Source organism: Glycine max, chromosome 5 (genome assembly GCF_000004515.6).
Source record: "Glycine max cultivar Williams 82 chromosome 5, Glycine_max_v4.0, whole genome shotgun sequence".
Classification (NCBI taxonomy): Eukaryota; Viridiplantae; Streptophyta; class Magnoliopsida; order Fabales; family Fabaceae; genus Glycine; species Glycine max.
The window spans coordinates 39,477,874-39,503,727 of NC_038241.2; the positions used below are offsets into that span (position 1 = coordinate 39,477,874).

Here is a 25,854-nt window from a genome sequence, read left to right on the forward strand (position 1 = left end):
AGTATTCTTACCCTTGAATAACTCTAAAGATAAAGGGAGAGTAAAATAAAAATAATTTTTTTAAAAAAATATAATAAGTGATATGATAAAAGAAGTGATAAAAAAATATAGTTATAAAAGTTTTATTAAAAAATAAAGTAAGAAAAATACTTTAAATACAAGGGAGAGAAAAAGAACCCATGCATCAATTTAAATTAAACGGGTGGTTAAGTAATAAAAGGATAAATGCTATTCATTTTTATTTATTCCTTAATTGATCATCATGCAAAGTAAGGAACAATACTAGGTATTAAATTCTAACCTTTACTCTTAGTTTATTGATTATTTTGCAGTAAAAGTCCAAGAAAAAAAAACAAGATGGATCTGTATGTGGTATGTAGAACTTTTCCTTCAGCTATAAGTCTATAACATCAACATATGAGGATGAGGTCATCACTGGTCTATAACTATTTATGCAATTTCTTGTTAATTTCAGCAATGATATTCATTTCATCTTGAAATTAAACTCCAAAATGAGCTTAATCGTGTGGCCCAATCCCGGGATATCCTCGTTAATGTGGGACACTATCCCCCATATGGGTCCCACTTTTGCTTCTCGTGCCCCCGCGAAGATTCTGCTATTTGTCTATTTTTGTTTTTGCACTCAAACAAGCAAAGTTAAAATGGGTATATAGAAGCCATTGGAGTTTGGATTAATGGATTATGGACCGGGCCGGGTATTTTAGTCAAATTAACCACACACCAATTTGCTTAGGAGCTAAGTTGTTTATATTTTGCAGATTCAAAATTCCATATACCATTTTATTAATAAATAAAAAAATCTATTGTAGACGGGGAATTTAGTAATGATGGTCCCCACACAACACAAAGTCCAACGTGTCGCAGATCTGTGTGCTGCAATGAGGCGATATTTTGTTTGTTGAAGCGCGTGTGAGACTTTGAAGCACCGGTGAAGGAGCAGCTGCCACGCGTCCAAATTCATGTCATTTAAATTAAGTTTCTCAACGGCTTGGCGCTTACCCATTGAAACTCGAGTCACTAATCGAACGGCCCATATGCATCGATCATCATCACTCACGCTATTTAGAGAAGGAAAATGTGAGACCGAGGGTTTTTGTTTTCTTTCTGTTATTACACAACACACTCTGTGAAAAAGGGGGAGTTTCTTATTCCTTCTAGACGCTTCCATTGATCGGCGATTTCTGATACATGGCGGAGCATCACGAACACGAGGAAGTGAAGGGTGAGTCCTTGTTGGAGAAGATTTCTGGGAAGATCCACGACCACGATTCCTCGTCTTCGTCGGATTCCGACAACGACAAAACCAGCGCCACTGATTCCTTCAAGTCTAATGTTTTCAGGCTTTTCGGCAGAGAAAAGCCCATTCATCATGTTCTTGGCGGTGGAAAACGTATGCGATTGCCTTCTTTTTTTTTATTATCATTTTTCTGTATTCATAATTTCTATCAATTATTTTGCCTCTGTAATCTATATGCCGAGTTCGTTCGCTTTTTTCTTTACGGTTACTTTTAATCCTTAATCTAGAAACTTGGTTTCTTGCTCAGTTATTCGAGTTGGTCTAGGGTTTATGAGGTTCTACTGAGATCTTCTTTGTTCCGATCGTTCTTCTTGTTTCTCTACTCTTTGTTTTAAGTACGATTTTTCACAAATAAAAATTAGAAGGGCTGAGATATTTAGGGCTTAGATCTACAATACCCTGTTCCCCACTTGTGTTATTTTTCATTAAAGTTTCCTCAATTAATTTAGTTGTCCTAGAAGATCGAATTTCTAAGCTGTGATTATCTATGGATTTTACGTGCGTGTTGGTTAAATTTTCGTTTTTTTTCTTGCATTTACATATGTGAAGGGCTCGTCTTGACATTAATATTGCCTCTTGATTTATCTAATGTTCACTTAATCTGAATTTTACTTTCAATTAATGATATGGGGTTTTGGCGGGGCGGTTGTGTGTTTGTGCTTTTGACTGAATTTTTTGTTATGCATCAGCGGCTGATGTTTTTCTATGGAGAAACAAGAAGATATCCGCATCGACACTCGGAGTTGCGACCGCTATATGGGTTCTGTTTGAATTGCTTGAGTACCACCTCCTGACTTTGGTTTGCCACTTCCTGATCCTTGCTCTGGCGGGGTTGTTCTTGTGGTCCAATGCATCCACTTTCATCAACAAGTAAAGTGTTAATACTGTAATTTGTTTTGCTTCTCTGATATTCGATCTGTTAGTTGATTAAATTGCTTGTTTTGCTTTTGATTAGGAGTCCACCAAAGATCCCACAAGTGCACATTCCAGAGGAACCTGTTTTAAAATTTGCCTCTGCTCTTAGAATTGAGATCAATCGGGCTTTTGCGGTGTTAAGGGATATTGCTTCTGGAAGGGATCTCAAGAAGTTCTTATCAGTATGTTGTTTTACTTGTCATATTTTGCTCTGTCCCACTCGGAATCTGTTTGCTTTATGACCAATGAATAATAATAACCTGGCAATTTCTACTAGTGTGTAGGGGGAGGACAATAATTTATGTCTCCTACAATGTAGCAGATTGTGGTGCTGATTTCCAACTTCTTCTTTGTTGTTATTAATGTGGTTTCTGTTTTTTATTATTTTAGGTGATTGCTGGATTATGGGTTTTCTCTATTCTGGGTTGTTGGGCCAACTTCTTGACCTTGTTCTACATAGGTAATGAAGTGTTTCTTTATAATTTGACATTTACTTCCATTGAATTTCTAATATTAACTTGAATTGTATATATTGCGATGTCATATATTTCTTTGTTTTCGTGAAACAGCTTTTGTTTTGCTTCACACTGTGCCTGTGCTTTATGAGAAATATGAAGATCATGTCGACTCTTTTGGTGAGAAAGCAATTGCCGAGATTAAGAAGCAATATGCAGTGTTTGATGCGAAGGTATTGAGCAAGATACCCAGAGGACCTCTGAAAGATAAAAAGAAAGATTGAAGTGGGCACTAGATTCTGACAAATATGTTGTAGTGGGGTTTCAGGAACCCTATGATGTCATATTTTATTTTTTTAGGGTCCTTTTACTAGAGACACTGTGGAAGAAAAGTATCTTATATATTTTTCTTCTGGCTTTATATGTACCTCTCAAGAAATCCTATATGCTGCTTATGGATGACTTGTTATTGTGTTGTATTTACATGATGAATACATACTCTGCATTTGAATGCTTTCGTAGATGTCGTGGTAATTATGTTTCCCAAATTTTGCAATCTCGAAGCTGTTTGACAGGTTTCCCCATCCTGTGTCTTGCCTGCTCTTGTTCTAACATGGCACTAATCTTCCTCCCCAAAAATTTACCTAAATTCAGATTTGAAGCGGCCCTGGTTCGAATAACGGGCATTTTGAGCATTTCATCCTATCCCCAAGTTTTACAGAAATATTTTCTAGCACAATTTTCTTGTTGTAACATTAATCTCCACTTGAAGCCAGAGTTGATTTCTTTTGAAGTCTAAACCTGTTCTGATCATAATTAGTCGATGGCTTATCTTTAAATGGATAGAATTTTCAAGACATTATTGGGGCAAGTTTTAAATGGATATTACAATTTTAAAAAAATTAGTTTATAAAACATTCTAAAAAAGAAAAATCTTAAATGGATATTACAATTTTAAATGGATAGAATTACTCAATTACAATTTTAAAAATTTAGTTTATAAAAAATTCTAAAAAAGAAAAATTTTAAAATTTAATATAAATATAATTTAGTATTTAGTCAATGTTGTTAATGTATTATTTATACAAATATATAAATAAATATTTTCTTATATGGTATGACAGTTTTGTTATTTAATTATGATTTTCTTAAAAAATAGTTTATAAAAAAGTTTAGAAAAAGAAAAAAAATCTTATATATAATAATATAAGAAAAATTTATTTAAGAATAAGTATTAATGTAGTATTTATACAAATATACAAGTAAATAATGTACTAGTGTATTTAATGTAGTAGTATTTAATATTATTAATGTAATAAAAAATAAAAAATTCTTATATAGCATGAGATTTTTTTATTTAATTAAGATATATATATATATATATATATATATATATATATATAGAGAGAGAGAGAGAGAGAGAGAGAGAGAGAGAGAGAGAGAGAGAGAAGTTTTAATGTACCATTTAATGATATAAATATAATATTTATAGAAATATACAAATAAATATTTTTCCTTACATAGTAAGAAATGAATTTGTTATTTAAATTAATATTTAAAAATTAAGAATGTATAAAAACTAGATTTGAGATGTATTAATGTATCACTTAATTAATTCTATTAATGTGATATTTACAGATATATATATATATATATATATATATATATATATATATATATATATATATATATATATGAATTTTTCTTTAATTTTGATTAAAAATTAATTTATAGGACATTTTAAAATAGAAAAAAATTAAATATATATTAATAAAAAAAGTAGTTTTGAATAGAAGTATAAATGTAATATTAATATAAATAAATGAGTTTTCCTTGTATAATATGATATTTTAATTAAACTTCTTAAATTTAATAAAACATATATAGAAAAGAAAAGTCCATTTATATATACGTATACATATTAATAATTAATATTATCGATGTAATATTTTATTTAAAATTATCAAAAAAATCATATGTTAACAATTAATGTTGCCTAATTAATTTTTTACCTATTTTTTATTTTATATAAATAATAAATAGTAATTTGAATTTTTTTAATACAAATAATTTAACTAATAAGAGCATTCTTAATATTAATAAGTTGTTAATAAGTTTACTTTTTTATTTTATGTATATATGCAGTGCATTCTTAATTTAATTCCTACGATAAGGACCAAATTAAGAATACACAATAAATAAAAGGAATAAATGAAAAATATGATACATATACAGAGATAAAATTAAAAATGTATTAAAAAAAGTTTAATTCAACTGATAAGAAAGAATCTCATATTCCAAAATTAAATGGATCTGGTTCTTAGTGCATACTTATTTGATATGAATTGAATTCAAAAATAAATTTATTAATTTAATTAAATTAAATATTTAATTAAAGAATTTTTTATATTAGTTATAAAATAAATGATTTGAATGTAATTTTAATAAGAATTCAATTTTGTAATATTCAGTTATAAAGCATGAAGTTTCCGGTTCTGCTGATATATTGAACACGCTTGTTCCCAAAAGTTATATATCTTTGTTGCATGCACAACTAGTATAAACTTCCCTTTAATAATTTTTAGTTTTTTACTTAATATTCTTATCCATTTTCCTAACAATTGTTTATGATGTTGCATTGCAGCTTCTTCAGATAGCACTCCACTGGACATTGCAGAAAGAACCTTTGCAAATTGCTACCTTTCCTGATGGGTTTGAGGTGTATAGCTATTCTTTCCTTTTATTTACTTGTAACTGCATTTGATGGCTTGTCTGTCTCATTGTATTTTCTGTTCTTCCTGTAAAGCCGGTTTGTAAAGTCAACCAAGTCTTGCTTTTAAAAGAATCATATTGTTAATGGACTCTTGAAATGTTAATGCTATACTGAAAGGATAATTTTTAATGAAATGTGAAACGAAAATATAACTTTCCAAGAAAAGGAAGAGAAGTAGAAAAAGCAAAACCAATAACAGGGACTGTCATAACATAGTAAACATACCCTTAATCGCAACCCGCTGTCCAATTAAAATTTACATAAATAGCAGTACATGTATATTGCAGTCAATAAAATAATGGGAACTTTACTTTATCATCAAGATTGAAGGTCTGTCTCATTAAATCACATCTTATTTCTAGTATACTGTATACATTACATGTCAAATAAACACCAATACAACGTAAATAGTGCTAATAAATAACCCCACTTTCTGCTTTCAGTGTAGGCAAAACTGCCAAAACACCATATTATCGGACAGCATACCATAGTTTATGAAAAGAGCATTTACCTATTTATATAACAGATCGTATGGTAGGCCATAAATTAGGAGAATTTTCACCTACTCTAAATTTCCGAGGCTAGTCATATTCGTAGCATATTGGGCAAAATACCATAGGTATATAGCTTAGTTCCTAAGCTAAAGGGAATGAATGAAGAAACATCAAGATATTCTCGGAAAATATAGAGATATTGCTTGATAGGTGCCTGTTCAGTGGAAAATTTTCCTCACTATCATTGAAAAATCGTGCAGCCGCGAAAATGTTTCCACAGTTTCATTGAAAATGTACTTTGCATCCTCCGTAAAATCATAGGAAGTAAGACAACTGCTGCTGCTTCCTTGAACCACCTTCTCCGTACAAATCGTTCCACTGTTTCATCTCACTCATTCCAGCCCCTTCAGCTGCAAAGCTTGCAGCAACCTGCAGAGATGAAGTAGTAATACTTATTTTATTCGAATACAAAAGTGCAATAAATGTTTTCTTTCTTAATAAAGGATATAAAATCAGCACCGAGATTGATGTTAACAAAAACTCCATTAAATAATATTTCTTTATTGGTTAGAGTGGGTGTTACCTGATTTTTGGCCTCTTTGAAATCCTGCATATTCAATGGCCCAAGGGTAATAACTCTTTCCTGTTTAACTTCCTCTTCTCCATCTATAGCATCTTGAGTATTTCCTAATATGGATTGTCCTCCTTGACTTTCTTGGACATCTTTATTCTGTCCCTTGGCAGCTTTCTGCTTTTTATCCTGCCCCCCGAACCAAAAAATAAAAATAAAACAGCATTGAGAGGTTAACTTGATGAACACATAATCGTTAGGATTATTATAAGATATTAAAAATAAATGAGAAAACAGACTATACACTGATAATGAAAAATAATTTTATACAATCATCTAATTAACAATCACTGTTTATGATAGGTTTGTTAATTTTTACTAAATTATTTTAAAAGTCATATCAATGGTGATTTGTAATTAAATAAAAGTGTAAAATACTCAAAGTAAATTATACAGTTACCACTTACTAGACTCTTTAGCCTCTCTTGCTGAATTAGCTCTCTAACAGGCCGATAAGCAGCAGTTGTGCACAAGTTCTACAATGGACAGGTTGACAATGAATAAAAGGGATACTTAAAAGCACAGATAACAAAAAGCACTTGTTACATGATAGTTATGTCCAATGTGAACAATATAAAAGAATAGTAGCAACCTTTAGATCACTTCCAGTATATCCTTCTGTCATAGTTGCAAGTTCCTTAAAATCAAGTTCGTTGTCCACCTTTTCTTTTGCCAAAAGAGTCCTCAAAATCTTTTCCCTGTTCTCCACAGATGGTAGTTCTACCATAATTCTGCATTGAAGTTTAAAATAGATTCAAATGATAAAAAACATTACTCAACTTCAAGGTATTCAGATTGTCATACACATGCATGATGCATTATAGATAGCTATGTATGCAATCATTGCCTATCGTATGGGCATCCCTTAACATAAATTCACAACGAAGAAGAACCTTCAAACATAACTTCACAACGAAGGGAAGTACTAAATACTATGAGCATATATGTAGAAAGTAGAAATGTAGTGGCAAGATAAAGGATGGATTTAAAGTCAAGAACTAGTAGAGGTACCTTCTTTCAAATCGCCTAATAATAGCTTCATCCAAGTCAAATGGCCTATTGGTTGCAGCGAGAACAAGGATCCGCTCCCCTTGCTTTGTCAAAAGTCCATCCCAATGGGTCATAAATTCATTCTTTATTTTCCTCATTGCTTCATGCTCCCCAACTCTGGTCCGTTGCCCAAGCATGCTATCAACCTCGTCCAGGAATATTATAGTTGGGGAGACCTTGGCTGCAAGTGTGAATAAAGCACGAACATTCTTCTCGTCTTCACCAAACCATTTAGAGGTGATGGTAGACATGGACACATTGATGAAACTTGCTCCAGCCTCCTTCGCAATGGCCTTTGCCAGCATAGTCTTCCCAGTGCCAGGAGGTCCAAACAGCAATATTCCTCTACAAGGCTTTAGAAGGCCTCCAGTGAAAAGGTCTGGCCTTCGAAGAGGAAGCATTACTAGTTCTTGAAGGGATTCTTTGGTGTCATCTAAGGCACCAATATCAGAGAATGTGACATCAATCTCATTTGCTGGTATTACCTCTGGCCTTATTTGCTTCTCAAACTCATTATCAAGAGGAACTTCCTGAAAGTGCAAATGTTTGACATAAAATTTACAGAATAGGAAAAAAGTGATAGTAAGCAAAATTCAAAGGGGTGTTTCTACACCTTTAGATATGAAGTGTTCACCAATACATAGCACACCATTAAGCTTAGAGATGAGGCAATAGAGGGAGATAGCTATTTCTAAATAGGCCTCTTACATGTACTCTTGTAATATTGTTACAAAAGAAATTTTGAATGGCTTACAGGGGCTTTGGGTGCAGGAACTGATTTTTCACCACCTGCCTTTCCCACTGAAGTTGATATTTCTGCTTCAGTCTTTTTTACAGGAGCAGCATTTTTAGACTTCACTTCTGGTTTCATAGCAGTTCCTTCCTCTCTTTGCTGCTTTATGTCCACACCGAAAGGAAGAGAGAACATTTATAAAGCATATCAGTACCTGGTAGGTAATGTTCTCAACTTAATGTACAGACATGACAAGTGCAAACCTCAGATTTTACAGCATGATCTTCTAATTTTGATGCATCTCTTCTACTGGATTTCCCCTTGTGGAATATATTCAATGCATGGGACAAACTGTTTCACAAATGATAAAGTCATTCACCAAATTTTGCTAGTTAATGCAATTAATGTTTTAAGTCTCACCTATTGGAAGAAATAACAAGCTTCCCATTTCGGTATTCAGTGTCTTTGTTTTTCATCAAATGATACGAAATTGCTGACACAATAATCTCTTCTATATAGTTACTGAGAATCATTGTGTCTGCAACACAAATGGAATCCAGGTCATCACAATCAAGATCAGTGGCTGCAAGCACTTCCATGATATGGTTCTTGTTATCCTGAACTTGTATCATCTTCATATCCTCTTCCAATTGAGACTTCCAGCTGACAAGATGTGATTCATCTTCTGGGGGCCTGATTTCTATGTTGTATGGGAAGAGCGAATTAAGTTTCTCATCCACCTCTTCATAGTCATTACCGGAATCTATAACTCGAGAACCAAGAATCAAAATCGGTCCAGATAGTTTCTTCAACATTTTTTGGAACAAGTTATATATCCTTTGTGATTTATATAACAGCCTATCAACATCCCGCAAATATAGCACAATGGGATAGGTTTTTGACACAAAAGCCAGAACCTGCAAGTGAAATTCCACTTATCAAATCAATGTGTTTGTGGAGGAATGAATTTTGATAATGCCCTGATGCCAAAATCTCCATATCATTGTAACACCCTATTTTTTGTCATATAAATTAAAAAAATATATATTTAAAAATAAATAAAAATTTAAAAAAATAATAAAATTTTTATAATTAAATAAATAAGGACAAATAATTTTATTAATTAAAATAATAGTTTTAAGGTAAATAAATAAATATATGTCCTTAAAAATGTTTTATTTATTTATAAGGAAAAATATAGAGCTGCTTACTATAAAATGATAAAATATAGAAAAATAGAGTAAATAATAGATTCTAAGTATCATAGTTATAAATAGAGACATTTTAGGCATGTTTCACATTGATTTACGTTTTCTCTTCTTCCTCTCCCAAAACTCTTTATTTTCCTGCATACATCTAAATTTGTCTAAGTAAAACGACGATCTCGAATTTATTAAGCGTTGGATTGTTGTGAAATTTGAACACCACATTTGAAACTTATTTTCGCACATACCTACCGTTGGAATTTCCAAAATATTCTCTGCAATAAGGGGAATGTCCCTCATAGGTAGCTCTTTGTTTTTCCTGCATAGACCCAAATCTATCTCGTTAAAACTATGATCTCGACTCGACTTTTTATCGTTGTAAAAGTTGGACACCAGGTTCGAAATGCATTTTCGCACATCTCCACCGTTGGAATTTGCAAAGTAATGTCTGTGAATGGAGAAATTCTCATCGCACGCAAACAATGAACTGGAGGTTCCAATCCCTTCTTCTCTCTAACGTTTGAAAATCCTAATAGAGCAAACAGAGAAAAACTTAAGGAATCTTAGGGAACCACTAGATACACCACTATCACTTTTGGACTACACACATGAGCCCGCTTAGAGATAAGAGATGAATTTATCGCAATTAGGGTTATAATGAATATATATAGGGGATCAAATTGAGGTTTATTTTGAGATGTTTATTGTATTGTAATTCTTCAAGTATGATTATAATTACGAGATTGTAATATTGAGATCATGAAATTGTAATTAAAATTGTATGTAAGTGATAAATTGAATATATGATGAATTGTGAGATAACATGTTGCTTTGAGATCATAACATTGTTATTGAGATTGAGTATAAGTGAAAATTTGAACATGCATTGATTTGTGAAATACACGTAAACATGGGGTGATGGATTGTGACGTTGTGATATGTTAAAATTGTGGACATGAAATTTGGTTGTGAATAGGTGTGTGGTTAACACTTGATGTGACAATACTTGCGTTGTGAGCTGTGAATTATACAATAACCTAATTAGTATTTACCTTAAGAAAAGTGTTTATACGCAATGTTAAAGGAAAAGTGCAGGATTTCTAGTTAGAAACCTAAAGTGTTAAATTATAGTGCAATGTGTTAAACGTGTTTGAAACACGAGTTTGAGGTTGTGGATATTGTATAATTCATTAGCAGTGTCTATGTGCAAAAATTATTTTAAGGGTTGGACCTGAATCATGAATCAGGAAGGTGAGACCCTAACAGATTCTTCAGAGTCTAGGCCTTAGGGGTAAAGTCACTCAATTTGAGTGTTCCTTTAAGTCTATGTTGATCCCATATGGTTGGATCATTCTCACAAAAGAGAGTGGTCCTGACTGATCACCTTATAATTTTACTTAGTGAAAGTGACTTGACGTACCCATGGTGTGATGTGTCTTGTTGTGTACTCCTAAGCACCTCAGTGTGATTTTTCACTGACATGATATCACATTGCATATAGGCTTGAGTCTCAGTATAATTGTTACATAATACATGTAAATCATTTATTATGAAATTTGTGAGTGTTATGTCTTAACTTAAGTATGATTCATGTATAATGTAATTGATGATTTCTATAATGAATTTTAAATGATCAAGTGGTGAAGTAATGTGAATTGTAATAAGTTGAACTATGTTATAATTATTTTTATAATTTATTTTGATTATGTTTTTTTATCTGTATTTTATTTAGAAATGTGATAACTCATTCTCCGTGTGTTGTTTGTGTTTAAATCTTGAGATGATCTTGAACCTTATGTTCGTGTGAGCAAATGATAACTCAAATGATTTTAAAAAATCTCGTGCTAAACATTGGGGCATGAATTTTTATTTCAATTGCATATGATGTTATATTACTTTATTCTATTCCATTGTTTAACAAGATTTTTTTTGTAAACTTTAACGGTTTTGTTCTGAGTCGAATATATTTTTAATAAATTTTATTTGATAATAGTAAAACGAATGTGATCCTTTTATTCACATAAGTTTCTTTATATTAATTAAATAAAATTATTTTAGTTTATTTCACATTTTTGTATGTTTTTCTTATTTATATTTATGTAGAATGTGTCACAATTATAATAATATTACCTTATGAAGAGACTCAATAAGAATCTTTTCGTCAAAAGACCAGCTGGTTGTGCGCTTCAAAGGAACTGAAGGGAGATTGAAAGATACAAGAAATCATGAGAGAGCATAACAGAAGGAATCTGAAAATTATTGTATGTACACTGTACTAGTTCTCACTCTAAAAGGTTTTGCATCTAATGTATAAAACCAATTCTAAAAGATACTGATTGTGACTCCAAATTAGAATGACTTCGATTTATGTATAAATTAACTAAACAACGTGTTTGATTCTGAAGCCGATTCAAGAAAACATGATGAAAATGTATCCCTCTTAAGTTTTGTCATTTTCTTAAATTAATGCTTCTGCCTTCTCCAGCAGAGTGTAAACAAGTAAATGAAAAATCAACAGTAATAATCATTTATCTTTGTAGATAGTTTCTTCAAGTGACCTGAATTGGTGGGATTGGTTTGCGAAGCAAGGCCACTAATATTTGAAGAGGAAGAAGCATTCCTATGGAGTGTTGGAGGATTTAAAGATACTTCAGCCCCCCTGCAAACCAAAAGCAATAATATAAAATAAACTGGAGAAAAATTTGTATTTGTTCTCACAGTCAGAACATAGTTCATCTACTCTACTTACATTGATTGGAGGTCCACTCCACTGCTAGGCCTGTTCATTTTGACTGCAAAAATACACCTAATCAGTGATGTAGTTTTTATCGCCACTTCCTTTTAATACATTGTCAACTATGGACTAGTGTCCCAATGTAGAGAATGAATGAACCACTAACCTAAATAGCAAACATGAAACAAGAAACAGTTAAAACTATGGGCATGCTATACCCTATCTAATCTTCTGCAGCATCTTTAATCAATTAAAGTAACCATTATTATTACTTCACTCCACATATAAAGTGAAACTTATTCTTGAAACCAAAACAAGGCTGAAAAACCTTGTATTAGTGATGGACCAAACTTTTGGTTGTTATGAATCTAGCTCTTATCCAAGTGTCATAAGATGTTAATCAATTTGTACCTTTAGGTTCCTCCCTTTGTGAAAAGATTGAAAATGACCCAAATAGATCAGATAGCCGCTCCAAAGTAGTCTCTGAAGTGGATCTTTTGAAAGACTACAATAAGAAGCAAAAGGAAAAAGAAAACATGCAGCTATAGGTCAAGAAAGAACAATCAATTTATCTATGTTGGTAAGCAGCAGTATTCTAGACAGGATACTGATGACAGAACACACAAGATAAATCAGGAATAGCTTACAGATTCTATGTTGGAAGAACCACCATATTTACTCTGAATCTGCACAAATGGCAAGCCAACCATTACGTAGATAAGTAAAGTAACTGAACAAAGTATAAACAAGTTATGCGAATAAAAACTTCTTACACTCACTCACCTTCAATGAAAAGTCAGTTAAATCTAACAGAAGCAACTTGGCCTCAAAGTAATGAGCTAAAGCCTTGGCAAGCATCTGTTGGTAAAGTTCTTTTAAGACATGAAAAGGGAGGTGTGTGAGATATAGTTAGCTTAATAGTAACAATAAAAACATCAAAGAATATGAAATCCCTTATCAATAGAAAATAGCAGATTCCAAGTAATTAACCTGCAGGCCCTGAAAGCAGAATAGTCCGGCTTGCAGGAGCAAGATTACGTGTATATTTAGAAACCTCAGCATGCTTTAAATGGACATAAGCCGCACTTGTCAGCAAAACCCGTGTTTGCTCACTGTTATCACATATAGGATGTGAAGAGTTATATCCCAACAGAGATTAAATTATAATATATAGTGACCACTGCAGATATATGGTCAAATCAGGCCTTCATCAAGTGAAACAATGAGGGCATCGAAAAGATCAGTATGTAATAAACCGTTTGTCAGCAACATGTTCACTTGAAGAATTTTCGAAACATTAAATATCATCGCCATATACAATATTACGTAAGGTTAATCTGGAAAATCATCTAACCTGTATGTGATATGCATGTAATTGGTCAGGAAATAGCCTTTCTAATTTGAGTTTTCGTAGTCATGTCAAATAGAAAGAAAATCACACAGATCAAATATTACGCATCCCACAAACCTCTTAGTTCTCATAAATTGTCAATTGATCTATCAAATTATGCTGATTTTCCATAATCACAGAAAAAGAAGCTAAGTTGCATACTATGAATGATTAAGTATATAATAAGACCATGCTGGTTTGCATCCACAAAACATTAGAAATTAAGGAGCAAAGGTTATTTGTGTTATGCCTGAGGTAATAAGGGAATTTGTCAAAAGTGACGTTGCTTTCTCTTCCATCAACAACTTGTCTGAGCATTTCCTGCTCCATCTTCTCAGCAGTAATAGCGTTTGAGGAGAAAGTGTTGGCTCCCCAGTTTCCAACGCTTTGTCCAGAGGCCAATCCAATCCCCACTCCCACTCCCACCCCAACACCCAAAGCCGATATCAGAATGCTTTTCTGTTCCATCACTATGAGCAAGTGAAGTTCCCAAGAAGAAGAAGAAGAAGAAGAAATAAAAATAAACTGAAGCTTATTTATAGAAAGACCGAAAGAGAAAAAGAACCCTCTCTTTTTTTCTCTCTGTCACAAACACTAAACTTATTGTTATTGGTGATGTTGTGTGTTTTGGGGTGTAACTATGTATTGTAAGTGTGATATATGGAGCAAGGGTGCAATAATAACTGATATATTGATGCAGTGTTGAATATTTCTTAAATTGTTGAAGTTTTTTGAGAGGGTGGGGTGGAAGTGGAATCTATCTATGAGTTCCCGCTTGTTTGTGATGCGGCCATGTCTTTGGAAGAGTTGAGGTTTTAAAGAACATTGGTGACTCATGTGTGTACTGTGTTACGTGTCCATGTTTGGCGGTTTCACAGTTTTGTTTATTATTTCTGCTTTGGATATACTTCTTCTTTCCTTTCTTCGTCACGAGGATCTTCTAAAATCTAACAAGAGTAATTTTCCACATATATCTATACTTTTTAACACCTAACTAACACTCATAATTTTTTTTCATTCTTCGTCTCAGATCATATTACCTATAATATTTATATTTTTTCCCTTTCTCTCACTAAATATATAATAACATATTAAGTATCCATAAATACTTTTTCATCTTAAAAATATAATAGTATGTTCAGTCTGATAAATATCAAAAAGCTAAAAGTAAAATGATATTTTTTTATGACTAGAAAAATTGTTTTTTAACCAAGTACGCCTAAATATTTTCAAATGAAATCCTTATTTTTAGTAATTAGAATACAAAACTGCCGTCCTATACATATATACATGTGTCTTGAAAATATCTCCTATAGTTATTATAAAAGTTGATAAGTTGCTGATTGAATATTAATATATAAAAAATTATTATATCAAAACATATATGATTTATCATTTAATTTTTACTTTTTAATTGTACTTTTCAGTTTTAATAATTAAAACTGATCATCAATGATATAAAAGTTTTACTGTTTAGATATTTTTCCTAGATATTTGAATACTTTTATTTCTGTCAAAATGATTGTTATTAATAGATGTAATCAAATATCAATATCATCAAGTTTTAATTTAAAGAACTATATCAAACAGTTTCTAGCTAGGCCAGCACAATTTTTGTGTTAGAAAGTCACTGGAGGCTCTTGTAATTCTGATATAATGGCTCAGTTTTTTTGGGATTATAATCTATTAATTTTTTAATATATGAAAAATAAAATTAAGATGTTTTCATTGTAAAGAACTATAATCAAACATTCTCTACTTGTATTTTAGTTAATTTTTCCATTTTAAGAACTAGTATTAGTCCCTTCTAATCTAATCTTCTTGTTGGTATTCAAATATTACCCTCTGATTACCTATTTGGATGTTTTAATTTGATTCTTTACTTTTAGCAAGTACTATATCTTTTTTTTTTCTAATCTTTTGAGCAATATGATGATTAAATATATTTAAATAATGCAGAGAAAACAGTTGCATTCATGGAAATACCATTTTGATAATAATGTAGTGAATCATAATTCAAAATTTTTGCTAATTAAAAGAGGTGTTTATATTTGTACTTACCAAAATTCAAATTTGGCTCACGTCAAGGTGGATGTGGTCAAAGTGGGCTCCTGGACTTCACACGTTAACTTTAAAAGTGACATTTTTTAAGAGGACAGAAGGGAGAACCTACAAAACAAAGAACTTCGATGCTAAGTAAATATATGAGTTAAGAGAGTAAGTATGTATATGCATATGTGGCATGTATGTGTAAGTGTAAGCTCAAGTGAGTGTCGAGAGAGTACGAGAAAACCTGATACTTATAGGATTGAGTGGGAGTTGCGGGTCCTTGTTTATAAGGGTTGTTACGACCCTTGTAGATAATAGTCTGTAGCTTATAGATAAATTTATAGATAATTACTGGCTTGTAGATAATAACTGGTAGCTTATAGATAATGTTAGAGATAATACATAGCTTAAAGATAAAAGCTAGTAGATAATTATATCTTATAGATAATGCATATCCTTGTAGATAATTGAATACCTGCTAAGTGATAAAGTGGTAACAATATATTCAAATATTAAGAGGTTAGAGATAACTTGTTAGTTGGGGAGCCCAGCTCAAAGTGCCACATAAGATGTCACATATATTTTGTGAACCCTGGATAGTACATAAGTCCCCCAAGCTCTAAGCCAACTTGTGGGCAAAAGAGATTGTTCAGTGCCGAAGGAGATTGTTCCATGTAGAGGGAGTTTTTCTGATGTCTGGGGTAGTAAGCTTGACAAGTAAGAGGGTGATGAATTTGTCGATCCCCCAAGCGTGGATGAGTGTTGTCCAGTATGGTACCCTCGGTTGATGTGGCTTGTCAAGCCCCCGAGCCTGGACAAGTGTTGTTTGGGCCGTTTCTATCAAGTTGTTTAAGATGGACATGCTTTTGGTTTTGTAGGCGAGGTCTGACATCTCAGGTGAGGGAAGTTTTTGAATTTAACAACTATGTCATTTTCTAACCATTGGAGAGTGCATTAAAAACAAATGGTACATTTTGTCTTTTGTTGCAGGTGAGTCTGGCACACGGGCAGTACTCTTGCATACATGTCACTCAAGGAGTGACATGTACTGGAGGCATGGTGCGTAAACCTATAGAACTCACCAAGGGCAGACCTTGGGTTTTACAAGCCTTTTGGAGAATTAACCAGAGAATTTTTCAACCTGGATTTTGGGTGCCATTCTCTTGCATACGTGTAACTTTGTGGAGTGACACGTACTGGAGATGTAGTGGAGTGTTCTTACATACGTGTCATCCGTGGAGTGGCACGTATTGGAGATGTGATGTCATGCTCTTGCATACATGTCACTTCGTGCAATGACATATACTAGAGACGTTATGGTGTACTCTTGTATACCTGCCACTTCATGGAGTGGCACGTACTGGAGATGTTGTGGTATGCTTTTGCATACGTGTCTCTCCACAAAGTGACACGTAGTATCGTGCTCTTGCATACGTGTCACTCGTGGAGTGACATGTACTGGAGACATAGTGTCTTGCTCTTGCATATGTGTCACTCGTGAAGTGACACGTACTGGAGATGTGGTGCATGAGCTTGTAAGACTCACCAAGGATGGACCTTGGGCTTGACGAGCTTATAAGCCTTATCAAGGGTGGACCTTCAGTTTGGGCAGCGCATGCTCTTGCATACGTGTCACTTCCTGAAGTGGCATGTATTGAAAACATAGTGCATGTGGGAGAGACTTGGATTATCTTGAGTGTTGATTGTGCATCGGGGGTGTGATTCCTTTAGAATGCCCTCTAGCAATGTATGAGCAGAGTGCTCGTTGCCCTGGGGGCTTCTGAAACGAGCCTCCAATTGATCATGGTTAGTCTTTATCTTTCTCAATTGCTCCTCATGGCGTCGCTCCATTTTCACAATGCAGTTTTGGAGTTGCTGGAAAGTACCGATGTCTAGCATGGCTACTGAAGGAGGATTGGAGCTTTTAAAAGGAATCTCGCTTCCGAGGCTAGATCATGTGCTAACTATGGGTGAAAGAGAGATATGGCAAGAGACTTCAGGGTATGTTTTATTGTGGCTCCACGGTAGGCATCAAATATACTTATCAAAATCCGAAGCTGGCTCAGGTCAAAAATGGTATTGTTAATAATCTTATAGGTACCGAAACCATTATAAGAATGCCTAATAATTTACTGGACACCGTACGAAGTCAGTTTAATTATAATAATTCTTTATAGTATTATTGTAATTATAATAATTCTTTTAGTGATCATTAACACTTAGCATAGGTGCATATCCGAGTCAGTTTAATTTATTTAACCCAATTTGTTTTGGTCCACATTTAAATGGACCAGACCATGTAATTCACTTATTAAATGGATCACATTTTTAATTAATTTGGGTTCTAATCACTAATTCTCTAAGTTAAAGGATTGGTTTTTGGGCACAATAATAAAATAATAATATTTTTGAAAAAATTATAGTATTAATTTTAGTCCGACTTAAATGTAATTTTGGTCCCCTATTTTAGTTTATCTATAATTTCGGTCTTCTATTTTTAAATTGAAACATTTGATCATCTAATTTTTTTTTAAAAAAAAATTGTGATTTTAGTCTTTTTATTTCAAAATATAAACATTTAATCATTCTATTTTAGAAAATTCATAATTTTATCAAATTCTAAAATTTATCTATGTTTATTTTTCTTTTGCCTCAATTAAATCATAAACCTGACATATTATTCATTTAAAGTATCATCAAGAAATGATGTAATTAATTATAAGGTAAAAAAAATAAAAGAAATAAACATAGGCAAAATTAAAGATTAAACAAAAATTATGAATTTTTTAAAATATGAAAATCAAATTTGCAGATTTTATTTTAATGTGAGAACTAAATATTTGTATTTTGAAATAAAAAAAACAAAAATTACAAATTTCTTAAAATAAAAGGCCAAATGTATCAATTTTAAAATGAAAGGATTAAAATTACAATTCAAACAAAATAAACAACATTGCATTTAAGCCTGTTACTTAATGAAATTGTTAAATCCAAGGTTGTGTTTGGTTATAATAGTGATGAATTAAATAAAACAACAAATAGCAACAGTAATGGTTATAACAATGATAAATTAAATAAAAAGTTGTGATTATTATTAACCTTTAAATTAACTAAAAATATATAAATAGAATTTGATGTCTATTTAATTTGACCATTGACGTCATTTATTTAAAAATAAAGATAAAAAATAGAGATATCTGATGAAATAAAACAAATTTGATTGTGCTTTTATTTTTTGTTACTTTATTCCATTCAAACAATTATAACAAATATTCATTTCATTTTACTTTTCATATCTCTATCAAATCTAACATCTTCGAATACACTATTTTTCCTTAGAAGTCTCATTATGCACTTTATCATTCTTTAATTCAATTTTTCTTTATAAAATAATTCAATCATAATAACTAGTGACCATAAAAAGCAAATCCTCTGCAGTGTTCCGGAAAATCCCTTCAATAACTTTACATTAGCCTTAAAGGATGAGCCCATAAGGAATATATAATACAAACGTCCTTTAGCATCATGTTACCCAAAATGAATGTTCACAGGAAAAAAGGGAGGGGGAGTAACTCAAATTATACTACGTATTCATAGCATATATGGACAAATGAGGGGCACTGTTTTTTATAATGTACATTATAAGATTGCATCAGCTCATGTTACTCCTTCCTTGCACATACACTTGATCAGCGTACCTTAACGAGGTACTGTTCTATATGCATATGCATTTACTTCTGAAAATTGCTGATCCAAAGCACAAACCCGCATGCTAGTGCCTGAAATTCTACCTACACATTGGACTCTCTGCTTACTAGAGAACCACAACGTTCAAGAAGCTATTTCATCAAATCTAAGAAGACGAACCCATTCCAAAGACTATGCAACAGCATTGATGGCAGTAAATTCCTTGACCGTGTATATATCACACCCATCACCATCCCAAGAAATATAAGGGGCAGCATACTCTGTATGTTGAAATGTGCAAGTGCAAAGGCAATTGAACTTACCAGTATTGCACACCACACTGGCATGTATTTGGTGAGGGATGGGAGTAGAAAGCCACGGAAAACTATCTCCTCCCACACTGGAGCACAGACTGACACTACTGTTGCATACAAAAGCATTGCCACAGGATCCCTCGCCATTATTGACTGTTCAACACTTGAAAGGGTGACAGGTGTGGAGGGCAAAAGGGGTAGGAGGTCCAGGTTGAACTGTGAGAGCCGATTGACAAGTGGAAACATGAGACATCCCGTGATGACATCTAATTGCCAATACCCTTTCAGGCTAAACTTGAACCAGTCAGGTGGAAGGGGGCGAAATCGAGAAAGACAGCGAAGAAGAATTGCAACTCCAGCAAGTCCTTCTGTTACGTCAGTAACAAGGCTGAATAGTGCCTGCCCTCTAAATGTCAAAGATTCCTTGCTAAAGCCAGTTATGTGGGCGGCAAAAGGGATCATCCAAGATCCTATAAACCAAAATGCCGTCGTCCAAAGAAGCATAACCTGCATCGTATAATGTGTTGACCGTTTATTGTTTAGAATTTTAACTCTACTCAATTGGGTCAACGATAATTCTATCTCCATTCCTCTCACATCACATGTACAACAAATTTTTAACTGAGAGAAATTGATATATAAAAGAGAATTTATTCAGTCACATCTTGTTCGAAGTTTGGGAAACACTTACTTGTAATATAGTCATTGCATTCCATGGCACAACCCATCCATAACCAATTACCTTAAATACTTCATTTGCAGCCTGAAAAGAAATAAAGTATTTAGGTAAACAGATTGACACAAGATAACACTTAAAATATAAATTCTTATTTCATTGACAATATTGTATAATACTCTGTTGCCCATTTCAGTGATGCATGTTTGATGTTTCCACATGCAAAGAAAAGCTAAAGCTTCATATATTTTAAATAAGATTCCGATGCACTAAAATTAAGAAAGCGTAAGTTTACAGATGAAATCATTACAATTTTTAGTTCAGTTTCAAATTTAGGGCTAACTAATGTTATCAATGGCAGAAGGCCAAAATTCCGCCATATAAACATGCCATTGTGGCCTATTGCACCACCATAGCAGGCTTCCCTTCCCAAATTGAGTGTAGCGGTTGCAACGCAATTTAACAATGGTCAAATGGTGCTAACTGAATTATTTCATCACTTTACAAGAGCATAATCATTTAGGGGTATTTACTTAACAGTTTCAATTGTGAAGGTAATCTAGGAATTTTCATATTCCCCTAGTCTTCTGGGTTCAGATGCTGTTAGTTTTGTTTCATTGTTAATGTTTTTCTTGGTTTAGTAATCCTAGAGTCTATGGAATTTGGGTTTACTCCCATTTCTTACAGAAAAAGTTTGAGGTCTATGGAGGTCTATGCAAACAGTCTTGATGCTTTCTTAAATAGACTGATCATTTTTATGTATTATAAGCAGAAAACTACAATCTTCTTGGTTGTGAGATGCAACCAAACACTATAATTCCTAGGTATCTTTTCTGCTCATCTTCAGCCCTATCAGACATCATGACAGATTCACCACATCAAAATCTTAATTCATTCTTCCTTCAATTTTCCCTTAATTAAAAAAAAATAAAAATCCAGGTAATGCAGGTACCAGACACAGTGCTAAAGAAGTCACCATTCTGGACCCTAAAACCCACACTCAAGATTCTCTGTAAATTGCTCTTACCTCCATATACATCATCATTTCATTTAAAATCTACCATTAATCTTATTAAGCAGATATTCACCTAATAGTTAATACTTAATATATCACCCATCACATATTTCCATACCCAGTCACTTCCTCAGATTGACTACACGGCACTTGACTCTGTTCACATACTTACTAAAATACAGATACATGATGACAGAAGTATTTCTTTTAATAGACAGAAAGAACTAAACTGTGAACCAAACCTATTTCAGCCTTAGGGTCAAAGGATGATTGACACTAGAATGAAATGCATTAGGTATCATGAAATTACTAAAACTGCTTTTCGCAACAAGGGCTTACAACAGAACTTGAATACTTTTGGCAACAAATTTTGGGTACCTCTCCTGATCCTTCAAATTGAGAGGAAAGTTTACAACAATTGTTTGAGACAGGAAAGTGGTCATGACCCAGCTACACAAATTGCAACCGAGTGGGCCGTACCCAAGATCAATTTTATGTCCTTCATGGTCTTACTCCTTGATAAGAGTTAATTATGAATATATTTTGGAGTTAAATTATTAGGAATTTGTAATTTTTTCTCCTAATTATTCCTTTTTGATCAAATAATTGTTAAATTAACATCATTTAAGTTTTTGTGTAGAAAATATTAAAAGTGATGAGTTTAATATACCTAGTGAGTAAAATAAAGCAAAAAAAAAAACAGGATAGTTCAGGAAAGTAGGGTTAATTAAAAAAAGCAAGGCTAATTAAGGAAAACAGACTAATTTAAAAAAGTAAAGACGGACTTAGCGCAAGCCTGCTTAGCACTAATTTGCACCTATAAAAGAAGAAGACAGAAGAAGGAAAAAAACACACAGAAATTTCAAGAGAATACAATTCCTTATAGAAGGCAAAAGCCAGAAGAAAGAGAAGCAAGCATTGAAAGTCATTCATTCCCATCATTCTCTTTCTTATCTTCTTCCCTTTTATTAAATATTTCCCTCTTGTAATTGTAAAGTCTCAATGACAATGAGAGGTTAAACCCCCTTTTATTAAATATTTCCCTCTTGTAATTGTATACTCTTTATGTAATTTCTCTTCCTATCTATTTATGAATATTACATTTGCATTATCTTTACGAGTGAAGAAACAAAATTTAAGGTAAACTATTATAAATAATTTAGTGTGAGTGAATTTTACTTGAGATGTCATCACCATGAAACTTGATGGTAGGGATCATAAGTGCAGATTTCAATTTCGTTCAATGGCACACATTCATTTATATGATTACCAATCTTAACTTTGCCACACAACACATCAACATAGGAAATGGAAAGCCATTTGTGATAAGAGTAAACAATAGACATGTGACCTTCTGAATGGCTGATTTCCAGTCTCTTTTCGTGACACTGGAGTCATTGAATTCAGATTGCACCAATTCCTCATGAAGATAGTGCTCAATAACTTCAGGTTGGGGTGTTTCTGGATAATGATGGTCGTGCCTAAAGCACAGAATACTCAATCTCTGCAAGGAAAACCAAAAAAAATATAAAAAATGAAAACAGCAATGCAAAAAATGGTGCAGCCAATTACTCCAGGTACGCATAAAGCAATTAAGAACTTAATCTGAAATATCCCACTTGAGTAATTTAAACCCTCCACGAAACAATGAATTAAGAGGTCTCAGATTCTGAGGTTCATTTGGGTATAAAGGTAAGAACTTTTCCAAACCTTCTAGAAAAATAAATACAGTAAATAAAAATCCGTCAGAGATTTCCAACGGCAGAGTAAAAGGAGACAAGAGAAAAGAATCAGATAATGCTTACGTTCTTTGGAGACTTGGCATGAGATTCCAATATCCGAGGAAAAGGGCGAAGTGTAGCTGGTCGGGGAAAACCCTTAATTGGATTGGGGAGAAAGGAACGGGTGAAGACACAGTAAGAAGAGGTACTCAACATTTATAAACCCTAAGGCTAATAACCTAATCACCACCACCCTTCAAATTAGTTCCTTACATCAACAAAAAAAAAAAAGGTTTAATATTTGGGATTCGGTTACGAGGGTAGGGTATGTGAATGTGATTTGAAGCTTCTCTTGCCACTTCTAGTTTGTTCTATCCAGAGAGAGAGACAGCGACCAAGGTTAAGGTTGTTTTCTCGTTACAATTTTTTTTTACGTTGAAGCGCTGTCGTTGTTGTGTTCAATTCTGACCGAGAAAACTTGCTCACCAGATTTGATGTAGCATCTGGCAACAATAGCCAGTGGGAATAACTGACGAATATTAAATCTCAATGAGTTTTGGGTTAACGGTGTACAGAGCCACCAGACCTGGTGGTAGGTTTATGAGTGTCGTTCTATTCTATCACGGCATGGCATATGTATTTAATTTTTTTTTAAATAAAGATAAAAAAATATATTAGATAAGATAAAGATAAAAATAAAATATTCAAATTAAAAGATGATAAAGATAAAAAAAGGATAAGATAAAAAAAATAAAAGATTAAGATAAAAAAGATAAGTGATAATCGGCTAAAAATCTTCTTTTTTATATATTTTTTTGATCTTTTTCTTTATTAATTTATCATTTTCATATCTGAAAATCATAAATAATAAAAATATCAATTTTTATCATTTAAGCCAAAAATGATTGTTAAATAAATATTTTTAAATATATTTCAATATATTTTTATTATAAAAAATAGCTCATATCATGTTGTAGCAGGCTAAGAATATTTTTTCTCCTCACGTGTGCTTAACAAATATTGAACTAGGCTTCTTATTGACAATATATACTAAAAATTGGAAATATGCAGGGTAAATAATATGTAATAATTATTGTCTTTTAATCACTTAACTTGATTTTATTCTAATATTTATTATTATTTTGAGTTTTAGGTAAAGATGAAGATATGGAGATGGAGAAGGCTTAAGCTACTTTAAATATGAAATCATTTATTGTTGGAGATGTTTAAATTTCACATTTTAGATTTATTGCTTGGATTTTCTTTTGTTAAGACATTATTTATTTTATTGATGTAATTGACTAATTATTGAGATTTTATTTATATTTGTATTGAACTTAATTTGATTGTATTACATTTTTATTAAAATTAAAATTCTTTTAAAACTAGGTCCGCGGACCGGCCCGTTTGACCCTGTGATCCGCGGAGCGAGGACGAACCAATTTATTTGGTCCGTGTAAGAAGTGGAATGGATTGGACCAGTCCGCTACCAATACGGGTTTATGCGGACGGGCCTTACGGGCCTTACGCGGGGTGGGTCAGCCCGCTTACTCACCCCTACAAACAAATAATTATAAATCTGAACAATGGAATTAGTTTTTGCGTTATGGGATTTCTTTTAGTCTATATTATTAAAATGTAAATGTATAAATTTAAAATATTTAAAATTATAAATAAAAAATACATGTAATTGATTTAAATAGATAAAATATAAATATTTGGATTTATAAAAAAATAATAATGTAAACCAAAGGATTCGAGCAAATGTGTGGAATGGGCTAGTGTTTTGAATATTAGTTATCAACAACTACACAAGACTTGTAATATGGAACCAAATGTACAATAATAAGCTATCAACTGAATAAATATATTACCTAATTAAATTATACACCTGAAAATAATCTAACTTAATTTAAAATGTTCTTTTTTAGCTTAATTATTTTTTTAGGAATATTACCTTAATTATCTTAATTTAGAACACTAAAAAAATCTAATTTAACATTCTAATCAAATTAAGTACAATACACATTTGAGTTATTCTTTTGTTTTTTTCAAATAGTTATAACTCTTATCATATTGACAACATAATAATTTTGATGAAAAATTTATTTCTCAACCGAAATGTTATCAATACACATAATAAATTTAACTTTATTTTTTCTCAACTTCTTTCTTCATATCACACTACATCATCAATCAAATTAATTATTTATTTTTTCCTTTTTTTCAATTTCTCTCAAGTTCTAAACAATTCAAAATTATCCAACACACATAACAATTTTGATGAAAAATATACTGACCCTTCGAAATGATACCATAACAACAAAGTTAACTCTATTTTCTGTCAACCTCTTTCTTCATATCACATTACATCATCAATCAAATTAATCACTTATCTTTTTCTTTTTCATTTTTCTCTCAAGTTATAAACAACTCAAACTCAAGTTATCCAACAAACATTTTTCTTTATTTAATATATAATGGATGGTCTGATGGAAGAGATGAGAGTGAAAATGAATAATTCTTTCTTGATTCAAGCTGTACTGATTTTGCAAATATGTATCCATATTGTTAGGTTTGTAAACTAAATCTATAGTATTATTGGTTTGAACTAGTCCCGGCTTAATAATGAAGAAATGTAGATTGAACTTTTATAAAAATCTAAATGAACAAACTCCAACTAGCAAGTTGTCA

At 32.3% G+C, this 25,854-nt stretch overlaps 3 protein-coding genes across 4 annotated transcripts; 1 reads left to right on the forward strand and 2 right to left on the reverse strand.

Annotated features, from left to right (window-relative positions):
* The first annotated feature begins 651 nt into the window (after positions 1–651).
* On the forward strand, positions 652–3,209 carry LOC100779587 (reticulon-like protein B2). Its single transcript, XM_003525317.5, has 5 exons — positions 652–1,411; positions 2,008–2,188; positions 2,274–2,415; positions 2,624–2,693; positions 2,803–3,209. The coding sequence occupies exons 1-5, from the start codon at positions 1,210–1,212 to the stop codon at positions 2,970–2,972; spliced, it is 765 nt and encodes a 254-aa protein (XP_003525365.1). The 5' UTR covers positions 652–1,209; the 3' UTR covers positions 2,973–3,209.
* Positions 3,210–5,794: 2,585 nt separating this feature from the next.
* On the reverse strand, positions 5,795–14,490 carry LOC100815589 (spastin). 2 transcript variants are annotated; one of them, XM_006580486.4, is made up of 16 exons: positions 13,949–14,490; positions 13,299–13,420; positions 13,092–13,180; positions 12,956–12,994; positions 12,720–12,813; positions 12,324–12,366; positions 12,133–12,233; positions 11,705–11,769; positions 8,790–9,286; positions 8,633–8,720; positions 8,391–8,528; positions 7,598–8,166; positions 7,179–7,317; positions 6,994–7,062; positions 6,539–6,715; positions 5,795–6,384 (listed from the first exon to the last, which is right to left on the reverse strand). In XM_006580486.4, exons 1-16 carry the CDS (start codon positions 14,164–14,166, stop codon positions 6,271–6,273), a joined length of 2,562 nt encoding a protein of 853 aa, XP_006580549.1. In that variant the 5' UTR covers positions 14,167–14,490; the 3' UTR covers positions 5,795–6,270. The 2 variants fall into 2 exon arrangements, with proteins under 2 accessions (XP_006580549.1, XP_006580548.1); XM_006580485.4 differs by having other exon boundaries at positions 8,391–8,531.
* Positions 14,491–19,328: 4,838 nt separating this feature from the next.
* On the reverse strand, positions 19,329–23,789 carry LOC100779061 (uncharacterized). The gene is made up of 4 exons (XM_006580484.4): positions 23,245–23,789; positions 22,791–22,943; positions 20,440–20,511; positions 19,329–20,255 (listed from the first exon to the last, which is right to left on the reverse strand). The coding sequence occupies exons 1-4, from the start codon at positions 23,374–23,376 to the stop codon at positions 19,587–19,589; spliced, it is 1,026 nt and encodes a 341-aa protein (XP_006580547.1). The 5' UTR covers positions 23,377–23,789; the 3' UTR covers positions 19,329–19,586.
* Positions 23,790–25,854: the final 2,065 nt, after the last annotated feature.